This window comes from Musca vetustissima, unplaced genomic scaffold, assembly GCF_032173495.1.
Source record: "Musca vetustissima isolate MV318-11 ecotype Yass unplaced genomic scaffold, APGP_CSIRO_Mvet_v1 utg42698, whole genome shotgun sequence".
Taxonomy (NCBI): Eukaryota; Metazoa; Arthropoda; class Insecta; order Diptera; family Muscidae; genus Musca; species Musca vetustissima.
The window spans coordinates 4,333-29,337 of NW_026883059.1; the positions used below are offsets into that span (position 1 = coordinate 4,333).

At 39.2% G+C, this 25,005-nt stretch overlaps 1 protein-coding gene across 1 annotated transcript; it reads left to right on the forward strand.

Annotated features, from left to right (window-relative positions):
- Positions 1–23,685, forward strand: LOC133329796 (octopamine receptor-like). Its single transcript, XM_061538257.1, has 5 exons — positions 1–515; positions 11,302–11,404; positions 15,142–15,267; positions 22,415–22,601; positions 22,671–23,685. The coding sequence occupies exons 1-5, from the start codon at positions 38–40 to the stop codon at positions 23,646–23,648; spliced, it is 1,872 nt and encodes a 623-aa protein (XP_061394241.1). The 5' UTR covers positions 1–37; the 3' UTR covers positions 23,649–23,685.
- Positions 23,686–25,005: the final 1,320 nt, after the last annotated feature.

Sequence of the window (25,005 nt, forward strand, 5' to 3'; positions counted from 1 at the left end):
GGAAAGACTCAAATTCGTTTATGAAAATTCAGCACCAATGGCATCGGATGAGAACATCATTAATAATACCCTAATTTATGGTACATCCCTGTCAAGCATATCGGCAGCCACCTCCTATATGCTATTAAATGACTCATGGCTGAATGCATCATCACCATACCTATCATCATCGTCGTCATCGTCATCGTCATCCTCCTCCTCTTTAGCCACTTCCATTGCACCTGCATTGTCCACCCTAAATGCGGAGGGCGTGAATGTCACCTCTGCTGCCAATTCCGATGATGATTGGTCCCACTTTAATGATCTCATTTTATCCTGGCAAGGTGTCTGCCTGATTGCCGTCTTTTGTGTCTTAATTGTGATCACCATTATTGGTAATACCTTGGTTATAATGGCCGTTATTACCACCAGACGCCTTAAAACCGTGACAAATTGTTTTGTTATGAGCCTGGCGGTTGCCGATTTCCTAGTGGGCATATTTGTAATGCCACCTGCAGTTGCTGTTCATTTGATAGGTAAGTGGAAATTATACATACATTTTGAAGTATTTTTAGCTCATCTTTTTAGTTCACCAACATGTGGGAACAAAAACAAAATTCGATGTTTTATATATTTTGACAAACTCATGTAGAAAATATGAAGAAATCTTTATGGTATATCTTCAGTGAATCTTTCATAGACGTGCTGAAGGGATTCTCTATAGACAAGATGCACTGAGTCTCTATAGAGGAGCTGAAGGGTATCTCTATAGACGAGCCAAAGGGTGTCTCTTTAGGGGAAGTGAAAGAAATATCTATAGACGAGATGAGAGAAGTCTACATATACGAACTGAAGGGAGTTTCCATAGACGAACTGAAGGAAGTCTTTATAGATGAACTGAAGGGTGTCTCTATAGATGAACTGAAGGGTGTCTCCATAGGGGAGGTGAAAGAAGTATCTAAAGACGAGTTGAAAGAAGTCTATATAGACGACCTGAAAGGTGTTCCTAGAGAGGCGAGTTGAAGGGAGTCTCTATAGGCGAGCCAAAGAGCCAGGGATTTTCTATTGATGGGCTGAAGGGAGTCTAAAGACGAGCTTAAGGGGGTCTCTATAGACGAGCTGAAGAGATTCTCTATAGTCGAGCTGAAGGGATTCTCTATAGTCGAGCTGAAGGGAGTGTTTCATAGACGAACTGAAGGGAGTCTTTCATAGACGAACTCAAGGGAGTCTTTCATAGACGAACTGAAGGGAGTCTTTCATAGACAAGCTGAAGGGCCAGAGGGTTTCCATAGGCGAAGGGAATCGCTATAGACGATCTACACCGAGTCTCCATAGGCGAACTGAATGGAATCTCTATTGAATGTAATCTCTATTGCTGGTGGGATTTTTTACAGAACTGAAAGAGTCTCTATGGAAGAGCTGAAGGGAGTCTCTATAATCGAGCTGAAGGGAGTCTCTATAGTCGTGCTGAGTGGAGTCTATTTAGTCGAGCTGAAGGGAGTCTCTATAGTCGAGCTAAAGGGCCAGGGTGTTTTTATAGGCGTTCTGATCGGCCAGGGAATTTGTATAGTAAAGCTGAATGGCCAGGGAGTTGCTATAGACGAGGTGATGGGCCAGGGAGCCTCCACAAGCGAGCTGAAGAGCCAAAGAGTCTTTTATAGACGAGCTGAAGCGAGTCTCTATAGTCGAGCTGAAGGGAGTACTTCATAGACGAACTGAAGGGCCAGAGGATTTCCATAGGCGAAGGAAATCGCTATAGAGGAGCTACACCGAGTCTCCATAGACGAACTGAATGGAATCTTTATTGACGAGCTGAAAGGAGTCTCTATAGATGAGATGAAGGGATTCTGTATAGTCGACCTGAAGGGAGTCTCTATAGTCGAGCTGAAGGGAGGCTCTATAGTCGAGCTAAAGGGCCAGGGTGTTTTTATAGGCGTTCTGATCGGCCAGGGAATTTGTATAGTCAAGCTGAATGGCCAGGGAGTTGCTATAGCCGAGGTGATGGGCCAGGGAGTCTCCACAACGAGCTGAAGAGCCAAAGAGTCTTTTATAGACGAGCTGAAGCGAGTCTCTATAAACGAGCTGAAAGGAGTACTTCATAGACGAACTCAAGGGCCAGAGGGTTTCCATAGGCGAAGGGAATCGCTATAGACGAGCTACACCGAGTCTCCATAGCCGAACTGAATGGAATCTCTATTGATGAGCTGAAGGGAGACTTTGATATACCAGATGAAGGGAGTCTCTATAGACTAGATGAAAGGAGACTCTAAGAGTCTTTCATAGGAAACTTGATGTCAATCTGACTAACATGAGGAGTTTGATGCCCAATTTACTTAAAATCCGGTGAAAATATATATATATGGAAGCTATATCCAAATATGAACCCATTTCAACGAAACTTGAGCCACAGTTTAGTTTATACTAATTTCAGTACGTTTTGTTCCTATCAACCATATATTGGTTCCTTGGTGCGTCAATTAGTTAAAATCAATCTGTAATATAAGGGGACTATATCTAAATTTCAACCGATTTTCACGAACCTTGAAAGACATCACTCTAGGCTCAATTCAGTACGTTATGCCAAATTTCGTGCAAATCGAAATATATATAGGGACTTTGGTGCACCATTTATATGAAATCGGACGAAACTATATATGGGAGCTATATCTAAATCTGAACCGATTTTCACGAAACTTGGCAGACATCACTGTAGGCTCAGTTCAGTACCATATGCCAAATTTCGTTCAAATCGAAATATATATAGGGACTTTGGTGCATCATTTACATTAAATCGGACGAAAATATATATGGGAGCTATATCTAAATCTGAACCGATTTTCCCGCAACTTGGCAGACATCACTCTACGCTCAATTCAGTACGATATACCAAATTTCGTGTAAATCGAAGAATATATAGAATAAATCGAAGAATATACCATTTGCATGAAATCGGAAGAAGCTATATATGCGAGCTATATCTAAATCGGGACCGATTTTCTCAAAACTTGGCAGACATCACTCTAGGCTTAATTTAGTACGTTACGCCAAATTTAGTGCAAATCGAAAGATATATAGGGACATTGGTGCACCATTTACATGAAATCGGACAAAACTATATATGGGAGCTATATCTCAATCTGGACCAATTTTCTCTAAAATTGGCAGACATTATTCTAGGCTTAATTTAGTACGTTACGCCAAATTTCGTGCAAATTGAAGGATATATAGGGACTTTGGGGCACCATTTACATCAAATCGGACGAAACTATATATGGGAGCTATATCTAAATCTGGACCGATTTTCTCAAAACTTGGCAGACATCACTCTAGGCTTAATTTAGTACGTTACGCCAAATTTAATGCAAATCAAAAGATGTATAGGGACATTGGTGCACCATTTACATGAAATCGGACAAAACTATATATGGGAGCTATATCTAAATCTGGACCGATTTTCACAAAACATGGCTGACATCATTCTAGGCTCAATTCAATACGTTATACCAAATTTCGTGTAAATCGACAGATATATAGGGTCATTGGTGCAGCATTTACCTTAAATCGGACGAAAATATATATGGAAGCTACATCTAAATCTGAACCGATTTTTCCTAATTTCAATAGGGTTCGTCCTTGGGTCATACAAATGAGCTGTGCCAAATTTCATCCCAATGGTATGGTAAATCACTTCAGCTCCCATAAAGGACATTGAAAATCGGTCGGAATCAAATTATGAAGCTAGAATGGGAAAATTATTTCCAAAGATTTATGCAGCCCCCAAGAATCCGGAGTTCACTTAAATTTGAAAATGCGGTGAAATGGTTCAACGTACCTAAAATATGTCGATACATTTTTATGTGAGCAATGGCTATTTTTCAAAGCTCTATCTTTTTAAAATCGTTTTCTTTTCTTAGCAAATTTTATAAATTCAAATAATATTAAATATGAAATAAATCAACAATAAATTAATTTACAATTTCTTGTTAAATATTATAGTGTTTCCCAAGTTTATTTTCTGTCTACAACAAAACAGGTATCCCGACAAAACATTTCTACTTAAATCGAATTGTTACATTTCTGATGAAATTTTTAGTTTACTTTCCCTCTTTCTCATTTTAAATTTTCATTTTCCCCCTATTAATATTTTTCTGAAGAAATTAAATGTCGTCATAAGTTATGAAATCTCTTCACAGAACTGGCGCATAGATTGTTCCGAAAAACTTCTATTTGATTACAAGTCAATAAAGTAAACTTTAATGAATGTTATTGGATAAACAACGAAGTGTAGAGATCATATCCCTTTCCATCGTTATAATTGGAACAAATAACTCGGAAAAAAAACTTTGTTTAAGTTTAGGAATTTAATTTTGTCTTATTCTTCATTATCTTCATATTCTTCTTCGTATTTGGATTGCCACCAGCCATTGCAGCAAGTGGTTATTTGGCAACGAGTTACGCCATACCTAGCAGCATCGACATAATCATCTTCATAGTTGTAGTTGTAGGCGTAGGACAAACATAATTCTTAAAGAATTTACACAAGAAAATGTTTAAAATATTCCCTTTGAGGCGAGGCAAACAATCAAACAGGCCACTAAAACAGTCACTTTGGAATGATAAGAATTTGGGGTTTGTTGTTATGCAGCAAAGACACAAAGACCACTTTGAAATACCTTTGAAAAGAAAAAAAAAACGCTATCGAGTGAGCACAAAATTGAAATGCTTAAACTGGGAATTCACTTTGTTAAGCCGTCATGTAAACAAAACCATAAAAACAATCTCAGCTTAAAAAAATAACTTTTACAAATAATCCTCTAGGAAAAAATGTTAACCCAAGGGCTTGGATTTTTTTCATCAAGATATTTAACAAAGAACACAACAGGTTTCGTGTTTTTTTCCTTTTTCATGTAAGGCTAGTTAAAAAACCAAGCACTTATACATGAACTCACACACATACCTACACTCATACCTATACATACTTCAAGTACATTTTTCCTTTATAGGCTTTTTTTACTTAAACAAATTCTCAATGGGAGTTAGCTGGGAACAAAGCCTTTTCTTTCTTTAAAATACTTTGTGAAAAAAAAACTGTAAGGAGTAATAAATTCCAGGGTCATGTTGCCCTTGTTCGAAGAAGCTTCTGCAATGTTACGGAAAAACATAAAGGATCTGTGTGGAAAGGTTTTTTTACTGTCAAGTGGAATACCAAATAGCAAACTCCTCGTCGATATATTGCGACATACTTGTCTCTAAATGCCTTTATTTTCCTATAAAGTATCCTCTAAATATTTTAGCAGGGTGTAAAAGGTTTCTTTGTAAAGAAACAATAAATAGCTTCTGGGCAGAATATCCCTAACAAAAAACTAAGGGAATTGGCGAGATCTGAAACCCCTGCCTTACCCCTTGCTGGACTGTTTTGCAATAACAAAATACAAATTGTATTCCAAATAGCCCGTCAACACTACTGAAGATTCTTCAGCCTTCTACAAGGACACATTAACCCTTCAGGTTATTCAGATAGCCTCAGTGGCCATTTTTCGTCTATATAGGCCCAGTGATTCTAATGTCCTTCTATATAGACTCGCTGGTCCTTCGGAGATCCTTCATGTTGACTATAACAAATTCCTAATTGAGTTCGATTATAAAACCTTCATTTAGCACTAATTTAGAAAATCTCTTCCACCGACTATTCTTAGCGGGACTAACAATGATCAAAGTAATGTACATGGATCTTTCCAACAAGATATAAAATGGTTCTGATCTAAAACTTCACTTCCTTCAGCTCGTTTATAAGAAATCTCTTTTGAAAGGGCTCCCTTCAACTAGTCTTTAAAAATTCGTCCTCCAGCTCGTCTATATAGACTCCAGACAGACTCAGCTCGTATATTAGAACCCCCTTCAGATTATGTGAAGAGACTTTCTACTTTATTCCCTTCAGCTCATCTATAGAGAGAGACTCCCTTCAACTCGTCTATAGAGAGAGACTCCCTTCAGCTCGTCTATAGAGAGAAACTCCCTTCAACTCGTCTATAGAGAGAGACTCCCTTCAGCTCGTCTATAGAGAGAGACTCCCTTCAGCTCGTCTATAGAGAGACTCCCCAAATTGTATCCCAAATAGCCCACCAACACTACTGAAGATTCTTCAGTCTTCTACAAGGACACATTAACCCTTCAGGTTCTTCAGATAGCCTCAGTGGCCATTTTTCGTCGATATAGGCCCAGGACAGTAGTATCGTCCTTCTATATAGACTCACTGGTCCTTTGGAGATCCTTCATGTTGACTATAACAAATTCCTAATTGAGTTCGATTATAAAAACTTCATTCAGCACTAATTTAGAAAATCTCTTCTCCGACTATTCTTAGCGGGTGTACATGGATCTTTCCAACAAGCTATAAAATGGTTTTGATTTAAAACTTCACTTCTTTCAGCTCGTTTATAAGAAATCTCGTTAATAGATACTCCCTTCAGTTCGTCTATAGAGAGAATCCCTTCAGCTCGTCTATAGAGACTACCTTCAGCTCGCCTATAGAGACGCCCTTCAGTTCGTCTATAGAGACTCCCTTCAGTTCGTCTATAGAGAGCTCCCGTCACTATAGAGAGACTCCCTTCAGTTCGTATTATATAGAGACTCACTTCAGCTCGTCTATAGAGACTCCCTTCAGCTCGTCTATAGAGACTCCCTTCAGCTCGTCTACAGGTACTGCCTTCAGTTCGTCTATAGAGACTCCCTCTTCAGCTCGTCTATAGAGACTCCCTTCAGATCGTCTATAGATACTACCTTCAGCTCGTCTATAGAGACTCCCTTCAGTTCGTCTATAGAGACTCCCTTCAGTTCGTCTATAGAGACTCACTTCAGCTCGTCTATAGAGACTCACTTCAGTTCGTCTATAAAGACTCCTTTCAGCTCCTCTATAGAGACCCCCTTCAGCTCGTCTATAGAGACTCACTTCAGTTCGTCTATAAAGACTCCCTTCAGCTCGTCTATAGAGACTCCCTTCAGCTCGTCTATAGAGACTCCCTTCAGTTCGTCTATAGAGACTCCCTTCAGTTCGTCTATAGAGACTCCCTTCAGTTCGTCTATAGAGACTCCCTTCAGTTCGTCTATAGAGACTCCCTTCAGTTCGTCTATAGAGACTCCCTTCAGTTCGTCTATAGAGACTCCCTTCAGTTCGTCTATAGAGAGACTCCCTTGAGCTCGTCTATAGAGACTCCCTTCAGCTCGTCTATAGAGACAGCCCTTCAGATCGTCTATAGATACTACCTTCAGCTGGTCTATAAAGACTCCCTTCAGTTTGTCTATAAAAAACTCCCTTCGGCTCGCCTATAAAGACTCACTTCAGCTCGTCATATACAGACTCCCTTCAGTTCGTCTATAAAGACTCCCTTCAGCTCGTCTATAAAGACTCCCTTCAGTTCGTCTATAAAGACTCCCTTCAGCTCGTCTATAAAGACTCCCTTCAGCTCGTCTATAAAGACTCCCTTCAGTTCGTCTATAAAGACTCCCTTCAGTTCGTCTATAAAGACTCCCTTCAGTTCGTCTATAAAGACTCCTTCAGTTCGTCTATAATGACTCCCTTCAGATCGTCTGTAAAGACTCCCCTCAGTTCGTCTACAAAGACTCCCTTCAGCTCGTCTATAGAGAGACTCCCTTCAGCTCGCCTATAGAGAGACTTCCTTCAGTTCGTCTATAGAGACTCCCTTCAGTTCGTCTATAGAGACTCCCTTCAGTTCGTCTATAGACACTCCCTTCAGTTCGTCTATAAAGACTCCCTTCAGTTCGTCTATAGAGACTCACTTCAGTTCGTCTATAGAGACTCCCTTCAGCTCGTCTATAGAGACTCCCTTCAGCTCGTCTATAAAGACTCCCTTCAGCTCGTCTATAGAGACTCCCTTCAGCTCGTCTATAGAGACTCCCTTCAGCTCGTCTATAGAGACTCCCTTGAGCTCGTCTATAGAGAGACTCCCTTCAGCTCGTCTATAGAGAGACTCCCTTGAGCTCGTCTATAGAGTGACTCCCTTCAGCTCGTCTATAGAGAGACTCCCTTCAGCTCGTCTATAGAGAGACTCCCTTCAGCTCGTCTATAGAGAGACTCCCTTCAGCTCGTCTATAGAGAGACTCCCTTCAGCTCGTCTATAGAGAGACTCCCTTCAGCTCGTCTATAGAGAGACTCCCTTCAGCTCGTCTATAGAGAGACTCCCTTCAGCTCGTCTATAGAGAGACTCCCTTCAGCTCGTCTATAGAGAGACTCCCCAAAATTGTAGCCCAAATAGCCCACCAACACTACTGAAGATTCTTCAGTCTTCTACAAGGACACATGAAACCTTCAGGTTCTTCAGATATCCTCAGTGGCCATTTGTCGTCGATATAGGCCCAGGACAGTAGTATCGTCCTTCTATATAGACTCACTGGTCCTTTGGAGATCCTTCATGTTGACTATAACAAATTCCTAATCGAGTTCGATTATAAAAACTTCATTCAGCACTAATTTAGAAAATCTCTTCTCCGACAATTCTTATCGGGACTATTCTTAGCGGGTGTACATGGATCTTTCCAACAAGCTATAAAATGGTTTTGATTTAAAACTTCACTTCTTTCAGCTCGTTTATAAGAAATCTCGTTAATAGAGACTCCCTTCAGTTCGTCTATAGAGAGAATCCCTTCAGCTCGTCTATAGAGACTACCTTCAGCTCGTCTATAGAGACGCCCTTCAGTTCGTCTATAGAGACTCCCTTCAGTTCGTCTATAGAGAGACTCCCTTCACTATAGAGAGACGCCCTTCAGTTCGTCTATAGAGAGACTCACTTCAGCTCGTCTATGGAGAGACTCCCTTTAGCTCGTCTACAGAGACTCCTTTCATTTCGTCTACAGAGACTCCCTTCAGTTCGTCTATAGAGACTCCCTTCAGTTCATCTATAGAGACTCCCTTCAGTTCATCTATAGAGACTCCCTTCAGATCGTCTATAGAGACTACCTTCAGCTCGTCTATAGAGACTCCCTTCAGTTCGTCTATAGAGACTCCCTTCAGTTCGTCTATAGAGACTCCCTGACTTTCAGTTTGTCTATAGAGACTCACTTCGGCTCGTCTATAGAGACTCACTTCGGCTCGTCTATAGAGACTCACTTCGGCTCGTCTATAGAGACTCACTTCGGCTCGTCTATAGAGACTCACTTCAGTTCGTCTATAAAGACTCCCTTCAGCTCGTCTATAGAGACTCCCTTCAGCTCGTCTATAGAGACTCCCTTCAGCTCGTCTATAGAGACTCCCTTCAGTTCGTCTATAGAGACTCCCTTCAGTTCGTCTATAGAGACTCCCTTCTGTTCGTCTATAGAGACTCCCTTCAGCTCGTCTATAGAGACTCCCTTCAGCTCGTCTATAGAGAGACTCCCTTCAGCTCGTCTATAGAGAGACTCCCTTCAGCTCGTCTATAGAGAGACTCCCTTCAGCTCGTCTATAGAGAGACTCCCTTCAGCTCGTCTATAGAGAGACTACCTTCAGCTCGTCTATAGAGAGACTACCTTCAGCTCGTCTATAGAGAGACTACCTTCAGCTCGTCTATAGAGAGACTACCTTCAGCTCGTCTATAGAGAGACTACCTTCAGTCCGTCTATAGAGAGACTACCTTCAGCTCGTCTATAGAGAGACTCCCTTCAGCTCGTCTATAGAGAGACTCCCTTCAGCTCGTCTATAGAGAGACTCCCTTCAGCTCGTCTATAGAGAGACTCCTTTCAGCTCGTCTATAGAGAGACTCCCTTCAGCTCGTCTATAGAGAGACTCCCTTCAGCTCGTCTATAGAGAGACTCCCTTCAGCTCGCTTCCATCCGCTAATGAAAAACTCCCTGAAGACTCTCTGCAGCTCGTCTACAGAGACTCCCTGCAGATCATCAATAGATATTACCTTCAACTCGTCTATAGAGACTGCCTTTAGCTCTCCCTACTGTCGACCTATAAAGACTGCCTTCAGCTCATCTCTAGAGAGTGAATGGCCCTTCAGCTCATCTGTAGAAACTCACTGGCCCTTCAGCTCGTCTATAGAGATTCCCTTCAGCTCGCTGAAAACTTATGAAAAACTCGCTTAAGACTCCCTTCAGATCGTCTATAGAGTCTCCCTTTAACTCGCTTATGTAAAACTCGTCTATAAAGGCTTCCTTTAGCTTGTCTATAAAGACTTCCTTTGGCTCGTCTAGACCCTGCAATTGATCTGTAATCACGCCCTACAAATCGTCGCTATTGCTAGTCTATGAAAGCTCTCTGAGTTTCCACTTTACTGGAAAGACTTCCTGAACTTTAGTTCGTATATACAGACTGCATGTGTTTTCAGCCCGATAATCAGTTCGCTTATAAAGTATCCCTGAGCTTCAGTTTGTCTAAAAAGTTACAATGAGCTTCATCACGCTTCTAAAGTCTCTCAGAGCCTCAGCTCGCCTGTAAAGAGCCCCTGAGCTCCAGCTCGTTTAAATAAGCTTCCATGGTCGTCAATTCGCATATTATGTGCCCCTGAGCTTTACTCTTAAAGACTTATTGAGCTTCAGCTAAAGACTCATTGAGATTTAGCATGCTTATAAAGTGCTCGTGAGCTCTATCTCCCTTAGTCACAGCTAGACGGTTAAAGACCCTGAGCCTCACCTCGACTTCAATGGCGCCCTGAGCTTCCGTTAGCCTATAAATAATCTATTGAGCTCGCCTATAAAAATTTCCGTATCCTTAAGCTTAAGCTTTTCTAAGTAAGAATCTCCAATTTTTTCGTTTAACTTTTGAATCCATCTCAATTTTTTAAAAGTAATTTATTAAGACGATTAAATATTTGTGTGTGTGTGTGTTTTTTTCTTGTTATATAATCCACTTCAAAATACCACAAAATTTTCTACAAACATTTCACCTTGAATTACGATGATTAAGTACGGTCTATTTGAGGTTATTATTATGATTATTATAACAATGATTTATTTACTTGTGAAGATATCTATGTGAGGTTAGGTGGAGGTGTTTCTTCTTTGTTTTCCACCCAAAAAAAAACCTCATTATTTTTGCCAAAATAAATGAGTAGGAAATGTAAAGAATTTCCATAGAGTCCATGCCGATACATAATTTGTTATCAACGTTTGTTGTTCACAAGCTCATTCAGGCATGTCATAACTTTATATATTTATTTTTTTATATTTTCCGTTCAAACAAATTGTTGGTGTGTGTGTGTTTGAGTGCGTGTACTTGTATGTTTTCATCTTTATTTCCATTTCCTTTTTAATATGTTTGTACTTGCAATTTTCTATAATAATATTCTCACTCTCTACCTTTTTTTGTTATTTTCTTGTGTATTTAAGGTTCATGGAAACTTGGTTGGATATTGTGTGATATCTGGATATCCTTGGACGTCCTACTGTGTACAGCATCAATTTTAAGTTTATGTGCGATTAGTGTGGATCGGTAAGTACACACACACTACTTTCTTAGTGACTCCTAGCTTAGCTAAATATGCGACAATTTCTCAGGTATTGCTTGAGAAATTTTATGTAAACATACCAACTATAAAACTCAGCTAGTCCTTTGAAAAACATCCTTTGGAAAATCCTCAACAATAGATTAGGTGGTCCGTGGAAAATATTCTTTAAAAATCCAGGTCTATGCCTCAACTCAGGTCCTTGCAAAAATATTCTTAAAAATTCAGATCTATGCCTCAAAACAGGTCGTTGCAAAAATATTCTTAAAAGTCCACTAGTCTCGATCTCAGGCAGACCTTGGAAAAATATTCTTTAGAAAAATCCACGCCTCGATCGCAGCCAGTCCTTGAAAAAATATTCTTTGGAAGAATCCACACCCAGACCTCAGACAACCCCTGGAAATATATTCTTTAGAAAAATCCACGCCTTGATTTCAGGCAGACATTAGAAAAATATTAGGTCCTTGCAAAAATATTCTTAAAAATCCGCTAGTCTCGATCTCAGGCAGACCTTGGAAAAATATTCTTTAGAAAAATCCACGCCTCGATCTCAGGCAGTCCTTGGAAAAATATTCTTTAGAAAAATCCACACCTCGATCTCAGGCAGTCCTTGGAAAAATATTCTTTAGAAAAATCCACGCCTCAATCTCAGGCAGTCCTTGGAAATTTTTCTTTAGAAAAATCCACGCCTTGATCTCATGCAGTCCTTGGAAATATGTGCTTTAGAAAAATCCACGCCTCAATCTCAGGCAGTCCTTGGAAATTTTTCTTTAGAAAAATCCACGCCTTGATCTCATGCAGTCCTTGGAAAAAATTCTTTAAAAAATCCACGCCTCAATCTCAGGCAGCCTTGGAAATTTTTTGATTTCAGGCAGATCTCAGGCAGTCCTTGACAAAAATATTCTTTAGAAAAATCCACGCCTCGATCTCAGGCAGTCCTTGGAAAAATATTCTTTAGAAAAATCCACGCCTCGATTTCAGGCAGACATTAGAAAAATATTCTTTAGAAAAATCCACGCCTCTATCTCAAGCAGTCCTTGGAAAAATATTCTTTAAAAAAATCCACACCTCCATCGCAGGCAGTCCTTGAAAAAATATTCTTTAGAAAAATCCACGCCTCAATCTCAGGCAGTCCTTGGAAAAATATTTTTTAGAAAAATCCACGGCTTGATCTCAGGCAGTCCTTGGAAAAATATTCTTTAGAAAAATCCACGGCTTGATCTCAGGCAGTCCTTGGAAAAATATTCTCTAGAAAAATCCACGCCTTGATCACAGGCAGTCCTTGAAAAAATATTGTCTAGAAAAATCCACACCTAGACCTCAGACAGTGCTTGGAAAAATATTCTTTAGAAAAATCCACGCCTTGATCTCAGGCAGTCCTTGAAAAAATATTCTTTCCATAAATCCACGCCTCGATCTCAGGCAGTCCTTGCAAAAATATTCTATACAAAAATCCACGCCTCGATCTCAGGCAGTTCTTGGAAAAATATTCTTTACAAAAATCCACACCTCGATCTCAGGCAGTCCTTGGAAAAATATTCTTTAAAAATCCAAATCCACGCCTCTTAAAAATCCGCTTGTCTCGATCTGGCCCTTGAAAAATATTCTTTAATAAATCCACGCCTCAGTTGGCCCTTGAAAATATTCAGGCCCTTGAAAAATATTCTTTAGTAAATCCACGCCTCAGTTGGCCCTTGAAAAATATTCTTTAATAAATCCACGCCTCAGTTGGCTCTTGAAAAATATTCTTTAATAAATCCACGCCTCAGTTGGCCCTTGAAAAATATTCTTTAATAAATCCACGCCTCAGTTGGACCTTGAAAAATATTTTTAATAAATCCACGCCTCAGTTGAAAAATATTCTTTAATAAATCCACGCCTCAGTTGAAAAATATTCTTTAATAAATCCACGCCTCAGTTGGCCCTTGCAAAAATATTCTTTAATAAATCCACGCCTCAGTTGGCCCTTGAAAAATATTCTTTAATAAATCCACGCCTCAGTTGGCCCTTGAAAAATATTCTTTAGAAAAATCCACACCTAGACCTCAGACAGTCCTTGGAAAAATATTCTTTAGAAAAATCCACTCCTGACCTCAGGCAGTCCTGGGAAATATATTCTTTAGAAAAATCCACGCCTCAATCTCAAGCAGTCCTTGAGAAAATATTCTTTAGACAAATCCACATCTAGACCTCAGGCAGTCCTTGGAAATATATTCTTTAAAAAAATATTCTTAAAAATCAAGGTCTATGCTTCAACACAGGTCCTTAAAAATTCGATAGTCTCGATCTCAGACAGTCCTTGAAAATATATTCTTTATAAACATACACCCCTTGATCTCAGGCAGTCTTTGAAAAAATATTCTTTAGAAAAATCCACACCTCGATCTCAGGCAGTCCTTGAAAAAATATTCTTTAGAAAAATCCACGCCTTGATCTCAGGCAATCCTTGGAAAAATATTTTTTAGAAAAATCCTTTAAAAATGCACACATTAGAAAAATCCACTCCTATAGAAGAGCTGGTCCTTGAAAAAAATCCACTCATATAGAAGAGCTGGTCCTTGAAAAAAATCCACGCCTATAGATGAGTTGGTCCTTGGAAAAATCCACGCATATAGAAGAGCTGGTCCTTGGAAAAATCCACGCCTATATATGCGTTGGTCCTTGGAAAAATCCATGCCTATATATGTTGGAAAAATCCATGCCTATATATGTGTTGGTCCTTGGAAAAATCCACGCCTATTATGTGGTGGTCCTTGGAAAATTATTATTTAAAAAATCCACGCCTATTATGTGGTGGTCCTTGGAAAATTATTATTTAAAAAATCCACTCCTATTATGTGGTGGTCCTTGGAAAATTATTATTTAAAAAATCCACGCCTATTATGTGGTGGTCCTTGGAAAATTATTATTTGAAAAATCCACGCCTATAGATGAGTTGGTGCTTATATAATTTCCTTGGAAAAATCCATGCCTATATATGTGTTGTTCCTTGGAAAAATCCATGCCTATATATGTGTTGGTCCTTGGAAAATTATTACTTAAAAAAATTCACGCCTATAATTATTTTTTAAAACTCCACACCTATATATGAGTTGGTGCTTGGAAAATGTTATTTACAAAATCCACGTATATGGCTCATCTAGCCCTTGAAAATATATTTCAAAATCCATTCCTATAAAAAAGATGGTGCTTGCAAATAATTCTTTGAAAAATTCACACCTATAAATGTGTTGGTGCTTGCAAAAAATCTTTACAAAAGCCATGCTATCTGGTTTTTTAAAGGAATATTTTTTGTAAGGACTATTGGAGTGGATTTTTTAAAGAACATATATTCAAGGACTTGATGAGCCATAGGCGTGTATTTTGTAAAGAATATTTTTAAAAATAAAAAAGAATATTTTTCAAAATATTCTTTACAAAATACACGCATATGGCTCATCAAATCCTTGAATATATGTTCTTTAAAAAATCCACTCCTATAGTCCTTACAAAAAATATACCTTTAAAAAAACAGATAGTCCTTGGCAAAAAATGCTTTAAGAAATCTATGCCTATAGCTCAGCTGGCTTCAGATGTTTTTCAGTCCTTCTTGCACAGCACATTTAGTCCTTGTACAGTCGATTTTCCCCTATTTCTAGTGACAAATAAATAATTAATTTAACTAAATGTATATTTGTGTTTATTTTATCTCACCTCCTTTTTTTCGTTCTCATTTTCGTTACAGTTACTTAGCTGTCACCCGGCCCTTGACATATTCACGCAAACGTCGCTCCAAACGTTTGGCTCTTATCATGATACTCATTGTATGGGTGCTGGCTTTGGCCATTACCTGTCCGCCCATATTAGGCTGGTAAGTAATGGTTGTAGAACCACAAAATCCCCCTCTCCCTAACCCAAAAAGCCAGCGGTGACAACATCCTTTGTTCATTTTACAGGTTAACTCACTTACACTTCGTTTTCATTTCCACTTTCTTCTGAAAATTTGATTTAAATTTATGCAAATATTTGTTGTTGTCACAGCGCTGCTGCCCCTGTGTTGATCTCAAATTTTCTACACCTCCTGTAACAAAAAAGCCAAGAAACAAAAACCGAAAAATTAGAAAATATTTTTTGGCATTTTTGTGGTGTTGCTAGCATTGTTCTTGTTGTTGCTGTTCCTTCACAAAATTTAATGATTTTCATTATTTATTTACATAATGAATGTCTAATTAAAATTTGTTTACGTTACAAAAAGATTTCGACCAGATTAGCTGGTGGGTGTTAACAGTTTGAAGAGAACGGTACTTGGAAAGTAATTAATATTGTAATAATGAGTCTTTGTTATTTTATCATTTTCGCACGAAAAAAAAAATAATGTTTTTCGAACGAACTTTTGTGGTGATTTAGAAAAATTGGTATTAATGTGGTTGTCAGATCAGGAGATGAAGAATAATATTGGAGTGCAGTAGTATGGAGTTATCTTTCTTTGACATCTATTTATTGGATTATTTGTTGCAGTAATTAAAAGCAATGTCGCTATTTTCCAGACCCTTTTCAGATTTTAGTCATGAGAGAAGCTTAAAAAGGCAAATTGCAGGACATCCTTTCTATTTTATTTTACACAAAAATGGATTTCAGATGAAAGGTAATAAAAATAAAGAAAAGAAAACAAGCTAATGTCTGCAAATACAGTTGAGAGAACTATAGAGCAAAGAGCAATACAAATATTATTTACGACCGAAAAAGAAGGTCCCCTCAATTCTGTATTTTGGAGAGAGAGAACAACGCCAAAAGTTGTTCAGCATATGGTCCATCAATTCAACGTTGTTGCCGGCCATAAAGAAACTTGTTTGAGACGTTATGTTAGAACTCGGATTGTCATGGTGAACAATATTCTTGTTCTTTGGTTCAAAAATAATCAAGGCCCATAGCTCCTTGAAAAAATATTCTTACAAAATCCCCACCTATAGCTCCTTGAAAAATATCCTCCTTGAAAAAATATTCTTAAAACCAGTAAGGAAAGCAGTAAAGTCGGACTGGGCCGACTATATGATACCCTTCACCACTTTGGGTATAGTGTACATATGTATCCCCTCCAAGGAACATACGCACGTCTTTCAGCAACCTATGATACATTTAATTTCATTCAGGCATATTTTAAGTCGACTTCGTACCATGGGACAAATAGCAAAATTTAAAGACGCTATGACAGCATCTACATCAATTTCAACCAAACGCAATATCGTTATTCAAGTCTCAACTTGATACGTTATGCAAAAACTCGTATTAATCGGACAAACATTAGAAGGTTGGTGCACCATTTATGTAAAATCGGACGAATATATATGTATATGTTGAATCTATGTCGAAACCAGAACCGATTTTCCCAAATTTAGCATACATCATTCTAGACTTAATTCAGTACGCCGTGCCAAATTCTATGCAAATCGAAAGATATATAGGAACTTTGTTGCACCATTTACATAGAATCCGACAAGACTATATATGGGAGCTATATCTAAATCTGAACCGATTTTCACGAAACTTAGCACACATAATTCTAGACTCAATTTAGTACGCTATGCCAAATTTGGTGTAAATCGAATGATATATTGGAACTTTGGTGCACCATTTACATGAAATCGGACGAAACTATATATGGGAGCTATATCTGAATCTGAACCAATTTTCACGAAACTTAGCACACATCATTCTGTACCTAATTCAGTACTCTATTCCAAATTTCGTGCATATCGAGTGATATATTGGGACTTTGGTGCAGCAATTACCTTAAATCGGACGAAACTATATATGGGAGCTATATCTAAATCTGAACCAATTATCTTGAAACTTGGCACACATCATTCTGGACCTAATTTAGTACTCTATGCCAAAGTTCGTGCAAATCGAAAGATATATAGGGACTTTGGTGCCTCATTTACCTTAAATCGGAAGAAAATATATATGGGAGCTATATCTAAAACTGAACAGATTTTTCCCAATTTCAATAGGGTTCGTCCTTGGGCCAAATAAGTGACTTGTGCCAAATTTCATCCCAATCGGATCATAAATGCGACCTGTACTTTGTTTACAATTTAACATCTACAGACGGACAGACGTCCGTCTGTACACGGACATGCATAAATCGACTCAGAAAGTGATTCTATGCATATTCTTAAAAGGAACCATGTGTCTATCTCGTTTCCTTTTGCCTGTTACAAACATATGCACAAAGACAAAATACCCTGTACCACAGTGTGGTGAAGGGTATAAAAAGCCAAGCCTATAGGTTCAAATAAAAATATTCTTAAAAAAACACGCTTAAAGGTCCATGAAAATAATCTTAAAAATTCGCACTTTTGGCCAGATCTTGGGATAATATTTAAAAAAAATTCTCGCCTATAGCATAAGCCAAACAGTCGAGAAAGATCTGGTTTGCCGAAAAAACGGGCGAGCATTTGCCTCGAAGTGTTTCATCCATAACCAAATTTCGTTGTGGGTCTTGTAATTTCGTTTTTTAACCAAATCTACCAACAAAAGGCTATAATTTGTCAAAATTATCACTTCTGGTCCATGTTTTGGCATATCCTTCATACAAAAATGTCTCCTCGCCCTATTTTCGATAGTTTGAAGGTTTATAACCGAAAAAGTTATACTTTGACATATCAGTATTTATTAAATCGGACGAAACTATATATGGGAGCTATATCTAAATCTGAACCAATTATCTTGAAACTTGGCACACATCATTCTGGACCTAATTTAGTACTCTATGCCAAAGTTCGTGCAAATCGAAAGATATATAGGGACTTTGGTGCCTCATTTACCTTAAATCGGAAGAAAATATATATGGGAGCTATATCTAAAACTGAACAGATTTTTCCCAATTTCAATAGGGTTCGTCCTTGGGCCAAATAAGTGACTTGTGCCAAATTTCATCCCAATCGGATCATAAATGCGACCTGTACTTTGTTTACAATTTAACATCTACAGACGGACAGACGTCCGTCTGTACGGACGGACGGACATGCATAAATCGACTCAGAAAGTGATTCTATGCATATTCTTAAAAGGAACCATGTGTCTATCTCGTTTCCTTTTGCCTGTTACAAACATATGCACAAAGACAAAATACCCTGTACCACAGTGTGGTGAAGGGTATAAAAAGCCAAGCCTATAGGTTCAAATAAAAATATTCTTAAAAAAACACGCTTAAAGGTCCATGAAAATAATCTTAAAAATTCGCACTTTTGGCCAGATCTTGGGATAATATTTAAAAAAAATTCTCGCCTATAGCATAAGCCAAACAGTCGAGAAAGATCTGGTTTGCCGAAAAAACGGGCGAGCATTTGCCTCGAAGTGTTTCATCCATAACCAAATTTCGTTGTGGGTCTTGTAATTTCGTTTTTTAACCAAATCTACCAACAAAAGGCTATAATTTGTCAAAATTATCACTTCTGGTCCATGTTTTGGCATATCCTTCATACAAAAATGTCTCCTCGCCCTATTTTCGATAGTTTGAAGGTTTATAACCGAAAAAGTTATACTTTGACATATCAGTATTTATAGGCATATAAAGGTCTCGCATCATTTTCGACATGTGTAGGGTGGTAAGCACCCATGCGGCATCAAATTTTTTAAATATATCAAATATTAATTTACCGCTGAAGCTGGGGAGCTATAAGTATTTCCTGAGTGTTTCAGGGCTGAAAACCCCCTGGCGAGCTGAAGACTAGATAGAGATCAGGGAGTATTTAAAGACAGAATGAAGTCTCCATAGACAAGCAGAAGGGAGTCTTCATTGACGAGCTGGTGAAGTAAAGGAAGTCTATAGAGGGAGTCCTTATTGCTGAGGACCCCCTGAAACAGGGAGTATCTATGGAGGATCTGAAGCAGGGAAACTCTATAGATGAACTGAAGAAGGGAATCTCGATAGACAAGCTGAAGGGAATGTCGATCGACAATCTAAAGGGAATCTCTATAGATGATCTGAAAGGAGTCTCTATAGAAGAGCTGAAGAAAGTTTCTATTGACGACCTGAAGAAAGTTTCTGCAGACGATCTGAAGAAAGTCTCTACATACGACCTGAAGGGAGTCTCTATAGACGAGCTCCAGGGAGTCTATATATGTAAAGGATCTGAAGAGAGTCTCTGTAGACTGAAGGGAATCTCGGGAATCTGAAGGGAACATCCATAGACGATCTGAAAGGAGTCTCTATAGACGAGCTTAAGAATGTTTCTATTGACGACCTGAAGGAAGTTTATGTAGACGATCTGAAGGGAGTCTCTATAGACGAGCTCCAGGAAGTCTATATATGTAGACGATCTGAAGAGAGTCTCTGTAGACGAGCTGATGGGAGTCTCTATTGATGGCATGAAGGGAGCCTTTATAGACGCGCTATAGGGTGTCCTATAGACCAGCGGACGAACTAAAGGGGGTCTCTATAGACGAACAGAGGGGCGTCTCTATAGATGATCTGAAGTGAGTCTTTATAGACGGGCTGAATTTAGTCTCTATAGATTGAAGGGAGTTCTTATTTAAGGGAACCCCACCCATTCTCGATTTTAATTTTTCAAGATTTTCAATGGGCTGGTAAATCAATACCAATGCTTGTTAAGGTTTGTAACTTTGCACATATATAATTGAAGATTTAAAAAAGAAGAAAAATAATTTACAAAAAAATTTTGTTATTGTTTTTTGTAATTAAAGAAAAGTCCTTATTTTTGATGGCGGGCATGATAACTCCTCACTGGAATATCGGAATCCGAAAATTCCAACGGTGTTAAAAAGAGTACATGTCTGGCTCTCGTATGAACTAGGATTATTGACTTCGCTCTAAAATTAACAAAATGGTGGACCTTTGAAAAAATATTTTTGAAAAATCGCCGATTTTTTACCAAAAACCAAGTTAAAAAATAAGGAAGATCTTCACCGATTGGCTTTATCCTAGTTCATACGAGAGCTATACACTCCCAGAGAAACGTTGCAAAATTTGGAACCGATTGGATTATTAGTTTTTGAGTTATCGTGCCCGCCATTCGCAAAAAAATGTTTAGAGAAAAACGCGTTTAAAGTTTGAGAAGCCCTTCAGCCGTCACTTGATGCTGACACAATAAATCGGATATATCTTCAAGAGTTCTTGAGATTTTCACTTGAATTCTTTAATCAGTGTAGATTCGAATTATATCAACAAAAATTTTGACCCCGAGAATGGGGGGGTCCCCTTAAGAGTTGAAGGGAGTCTTTATAGAGAAGCTAAAGCTCCAGAAGTCCTGCTGAAGGAAATCCCTATGAACGAGCTGTAACAATTCTCCATAAACGAACTGAAGGGTTTGGCCGCATTTCCCCCCTGAAGTGTCTGCAATTTTCAATTCCGGGATCCTAGAAGTTTAGAATCAATTTTGGAAAAATATTAGTTTGGGGAAAAAGAAATCCATTATGAAAATATCGATAAAATCGGAGAAATGATCAAAGTTGGCCGGCATGTTAGCAGTCGTAACATCGCCCAAAAGCTAAAAATCGACCATAAAACTGTTTTAAAACATTTACACAAAGCTGGATTCAAAAAGAAGCTCGATGGATAGGATGGATCGAATTTCCATCTGCGAAGCCTTGGCCAAATGGAAGTAGATAGACCCATTTCTTAAACGGATGGTGACTGGAGTTGAGAAATTGATCACATACGATAACCCTGTGCGAAAACGAGCGGTGAAGCCCCTCAAACGGTACCCAAACCAGGACTAACGGCCAGGAAGGTTCTGCTATGCATTTGGTGGGACTGGAAGGGGAGTATTTATTCTGATTTGCTTCCACATGGCCAAACTTTAAATTCTGATCTCTATTGTCAACAGCTGGGCCGTTTGAAGATAGCAATTGACTAGAAACGGCCAGAATTGTCCAACAGGAGAGGTGTCGCTTTTCACCAGGACAACACTAGCCCACACACATCTACTGTGACTCGCCAGATACTTCGGGAGCTTTGTTGGCCACACACATCTACAGTGACTCGCCAGAAACTTCGGGAGCTTGGTTGGAAAGTTTTAATACCACCGCCATACAGTTCGAACTTGGCACCAAGCGAGTCTGAACTGCATTGCAAAATTTCTTTAATGAAAAAATTGGTATCTAGGGAGGGTTGTGAAAATCGACTACTGGAGTTTTTTTTTTTTTTTTGCAAATAGAGAGTTGGAATTCTATGAGAGAGGCATTATGATGTTACCTTTAAAATGGCAACAAACCATACAACAAAACCGTGCATATGTATCGAACGTCGGACTTTCCGAAGCATGTTAATTAAGGTCCCATATATAATAATGGATTTATTTTTCGTCCGATTTGATGTAAATGGTGCGTCAGGGACCCAATGTATAGTAGGCTCCGCCCGAGTTCGGCCCGTTCCTTACCTTCTTACATCCGAATATTTTGCCGTTTTTTTTCAAAAAATGTTCTCCTTTGAAAAGGAGGGTGTTCATTGATTTAATTTGCCCATGTTCATCCTCTTGTGTGATAATTGATGTACTACTATAGATCTAATCAGCATAAGGACCGTAACCTCAAGTCTCTTCAATTTTTCAAAAAAAAATTTTTACGTCAACAGCTGTGTCCTTCATTTGGCCACAAAGGTAAATTTGAATACAAAATTCAGACTACCATTAGTAAAAAAACGAAAACAGCTTTGTCTAAAGGTCTCCTTTGGTTATTGTTTGCTTATATAATAATTGGCCAGACAATGTTTACGCTCTTTTGTGTTTTTGTTGACAGTTAGAGAAAAAAAATTTCGGGCCAATTTTATGTTTAAATAAATTTTTAAATTTCATTTCAATAGGTCAGCAACGGGTCAGCCCCAAACAAAAGAACAAAACCCCATTTCTCAACAACTGTCTGGCTTTCTGTTTAATTCATTGAAATGGAACAAAGGATGTATGTGTGTGTGTGTCGGATGGAAATGCGATATGTGATCCTTCTATTCTGTTTTTTATTTATCCGATTGTTTTTTTTTCCTTCCCCCTTTTTTGCAGGTATGAACCGGGACGCCGTGATTTAAGTGAATGCCGTTACAATCAGAACGAAGGATATGTGATATTCTCGGCCATGGGCTCGTTCTTTATACCCATGGCGGTGATGATTTATGTCTATGTCAGGATATCATGTGTGGTGGCAGCACGACATGATAATATGACCGATATTAGTATACATAATAATAAGGTGGGTCGAATGGGAAAACACATTTTCGAGCCAGAAAAAGAAAATAATCAGATTTTCTCTTCTTTGCAGAAATTCAAACGTTACACATCTGCCGATGTGGAAAATGAATTAGATCCCGATATATCGGAATTAGATTTAAGCTCGGGCCAAAAGAAACAGGCCGCCGCCCGCACCCTCTCCAATCAAACACTGGCCAAGGAGTTGCATGAAATAATGGCTTCCGATAATGAAGTCACCACACAATGCCATTCGTTGCTGGCAACGCCATCCTCGGCAACGGCACCCTCTGCCAACAAAAATGGTTGTTACGAGCTGACACGGGCCACTTCATTGCGGCGTACACCCACAGCCGCCTCGAATATGACGCTGATGACCACAACAACGACAACAACGAGTGGTGGTACCAGTACAGCAACAGCAAGTACAAATATCGAAAATCCATGGACATTTTCAGCAGCCGCGGCTACAAATCCCTCATCCACCGCGCATTACCAACAACATTCACATCCCAACAAGGCAATGCGTACGCATAGCGTACGACATCAGCACTACATGAGTGCACCGCCAGCCACCCTATTGGCTGTCACATCAGATATTATGGCACCGGGTAACAATGTTGCCACATCAATACTACGACAACAATCCCAACCGATGTCGGCGGCGGTGGCGACGGGCGTCAATCGTTCGTCCCATCACTCGCACGGCCACAACTATACCAAATCACTATCGAATCGCATTACTTCGTTGAAAAAGGAGAATAAGACCACTCAGACGCTTAGCATTGTTGTGGGCGGCTTTATTGCTTGTTGGCTGCCATTCTTTGTCTATTACCTGATAACACCATTCCTGCACGAACATCAGGTCAGTCGGACACTGGCCAAGGGTTTGACCTGGCTCGGTTGGTGTAACAGTGCCATCAATCCGTTCATCTATGCATTCTACTCGGTTGACTTTCGGGCTGCATTTTGGCGTTTGACCTGCAAGCGGTTCTTTTCGGCTTCCAATAAACCACAATTTCCGGGCAACACAATGTCGATACGACGATAGTTAAGAGCACCATTGTATGATTAAGTGTTTTAGGAATAAAGAGTTAGGAAGGAAAACAAAAACCAAATAGAAAACAAAAAATACTAGATATAAGACTCAATTCCAGTTAAAAGAAGTAGAATTATAAAAAAAAATAACAACAAAACCAAAAAATAAAATTTAAATTAAAGAAATATTAAATTTATGAAAATTAAAATTAACGGATTATGGTTTTATTTCAATATAAGAAGAAATCTATGTCGAACCCAAAGGTAAGTAAACAACGAACCGAAGGTGTTTATAGGCGATCTGAAGTTCAGGGGATCCTTATAGTCGATGTAAATCTTCGGTAGAGTTTAACGGCGCGCCAAAGTCATGAGAGTTTTTAAGGGCGATCTAAAGTTCTGGGAGCCTTTTAAGGTTAGCCGATGCTCAGGGAGTCTTTAACAAACTTGAAACTATAAGTCATGGACTGTTTATTGGCAAACTGATGTTCATGGTGTCTTTAAAGGTAACTCGAAGCTCAGATAGTCGTTTTGGCCAAGCTTATGTCAGGGAGGCTCCATTGCTAGTCTATGAAGACATGATTCTTTAATGGCTAGCTGAAGCTCAGAGAGTCTTTGAAACCGAAATCTTGCCTATGTTGCATTTAAAGGAAATTTGAAGCTGGTACGAGCTGAACGGACGCTCTAAAGGCGAACTGGGGAGGGTTTCTAGGGAGGTTATATAGACGAGCCGGAGCGAGTCTTTATATCCGAGCAGAAGGCAGCCTGTATAGACGAGCTGAAAGAAGTATTTATAGACGGGCTGAAGGAAGTCTTTCATACACCAGCTGAAGGAAATATTTCTGGTAGAGCTGGAAGGAGTCGTTATAGACATTTTAAAGGGAGTCTTTATAGACGAGCTGAATAGAGACTTTCATAGACGAGTTGAAAGGAGCCTCTATAGACGAGCTGAAGGGAGTCTCTATAGACGAGCTGAAGGGAGTCTCTATAGACGAGCTGATGCAGGGAGTCTCTATAGACGAGCTGATGCAGGGAGTCTCTATAGACGAGCTAAAGCAGGGAGTCTCTATAGACGAGCTAAAGCAGGGAGTCTCTATAGACGAGCTAAAAGACGAGCTGTTGCAGGGAGTCTCTATAGACTAGCTGATGCAGGGAGTCTCTATAGACGAGCTGATGCAGGGAGTCTCTATAGACGAGCTGATGCAGGGAGTCTCTATAGACGAGCTGATGCAGGGAGTCTCTATAGACGAGCTGATGCATGGAGTCTCTATAGACGAGCTGAAGGGAGTCTCTATAGACGAGCACAAGGTAGTTTCCCTAGAGATTCATAGTAGGGGTGCTGAAAGGAGTCTTTCATAGACCAGCTGAAGGGA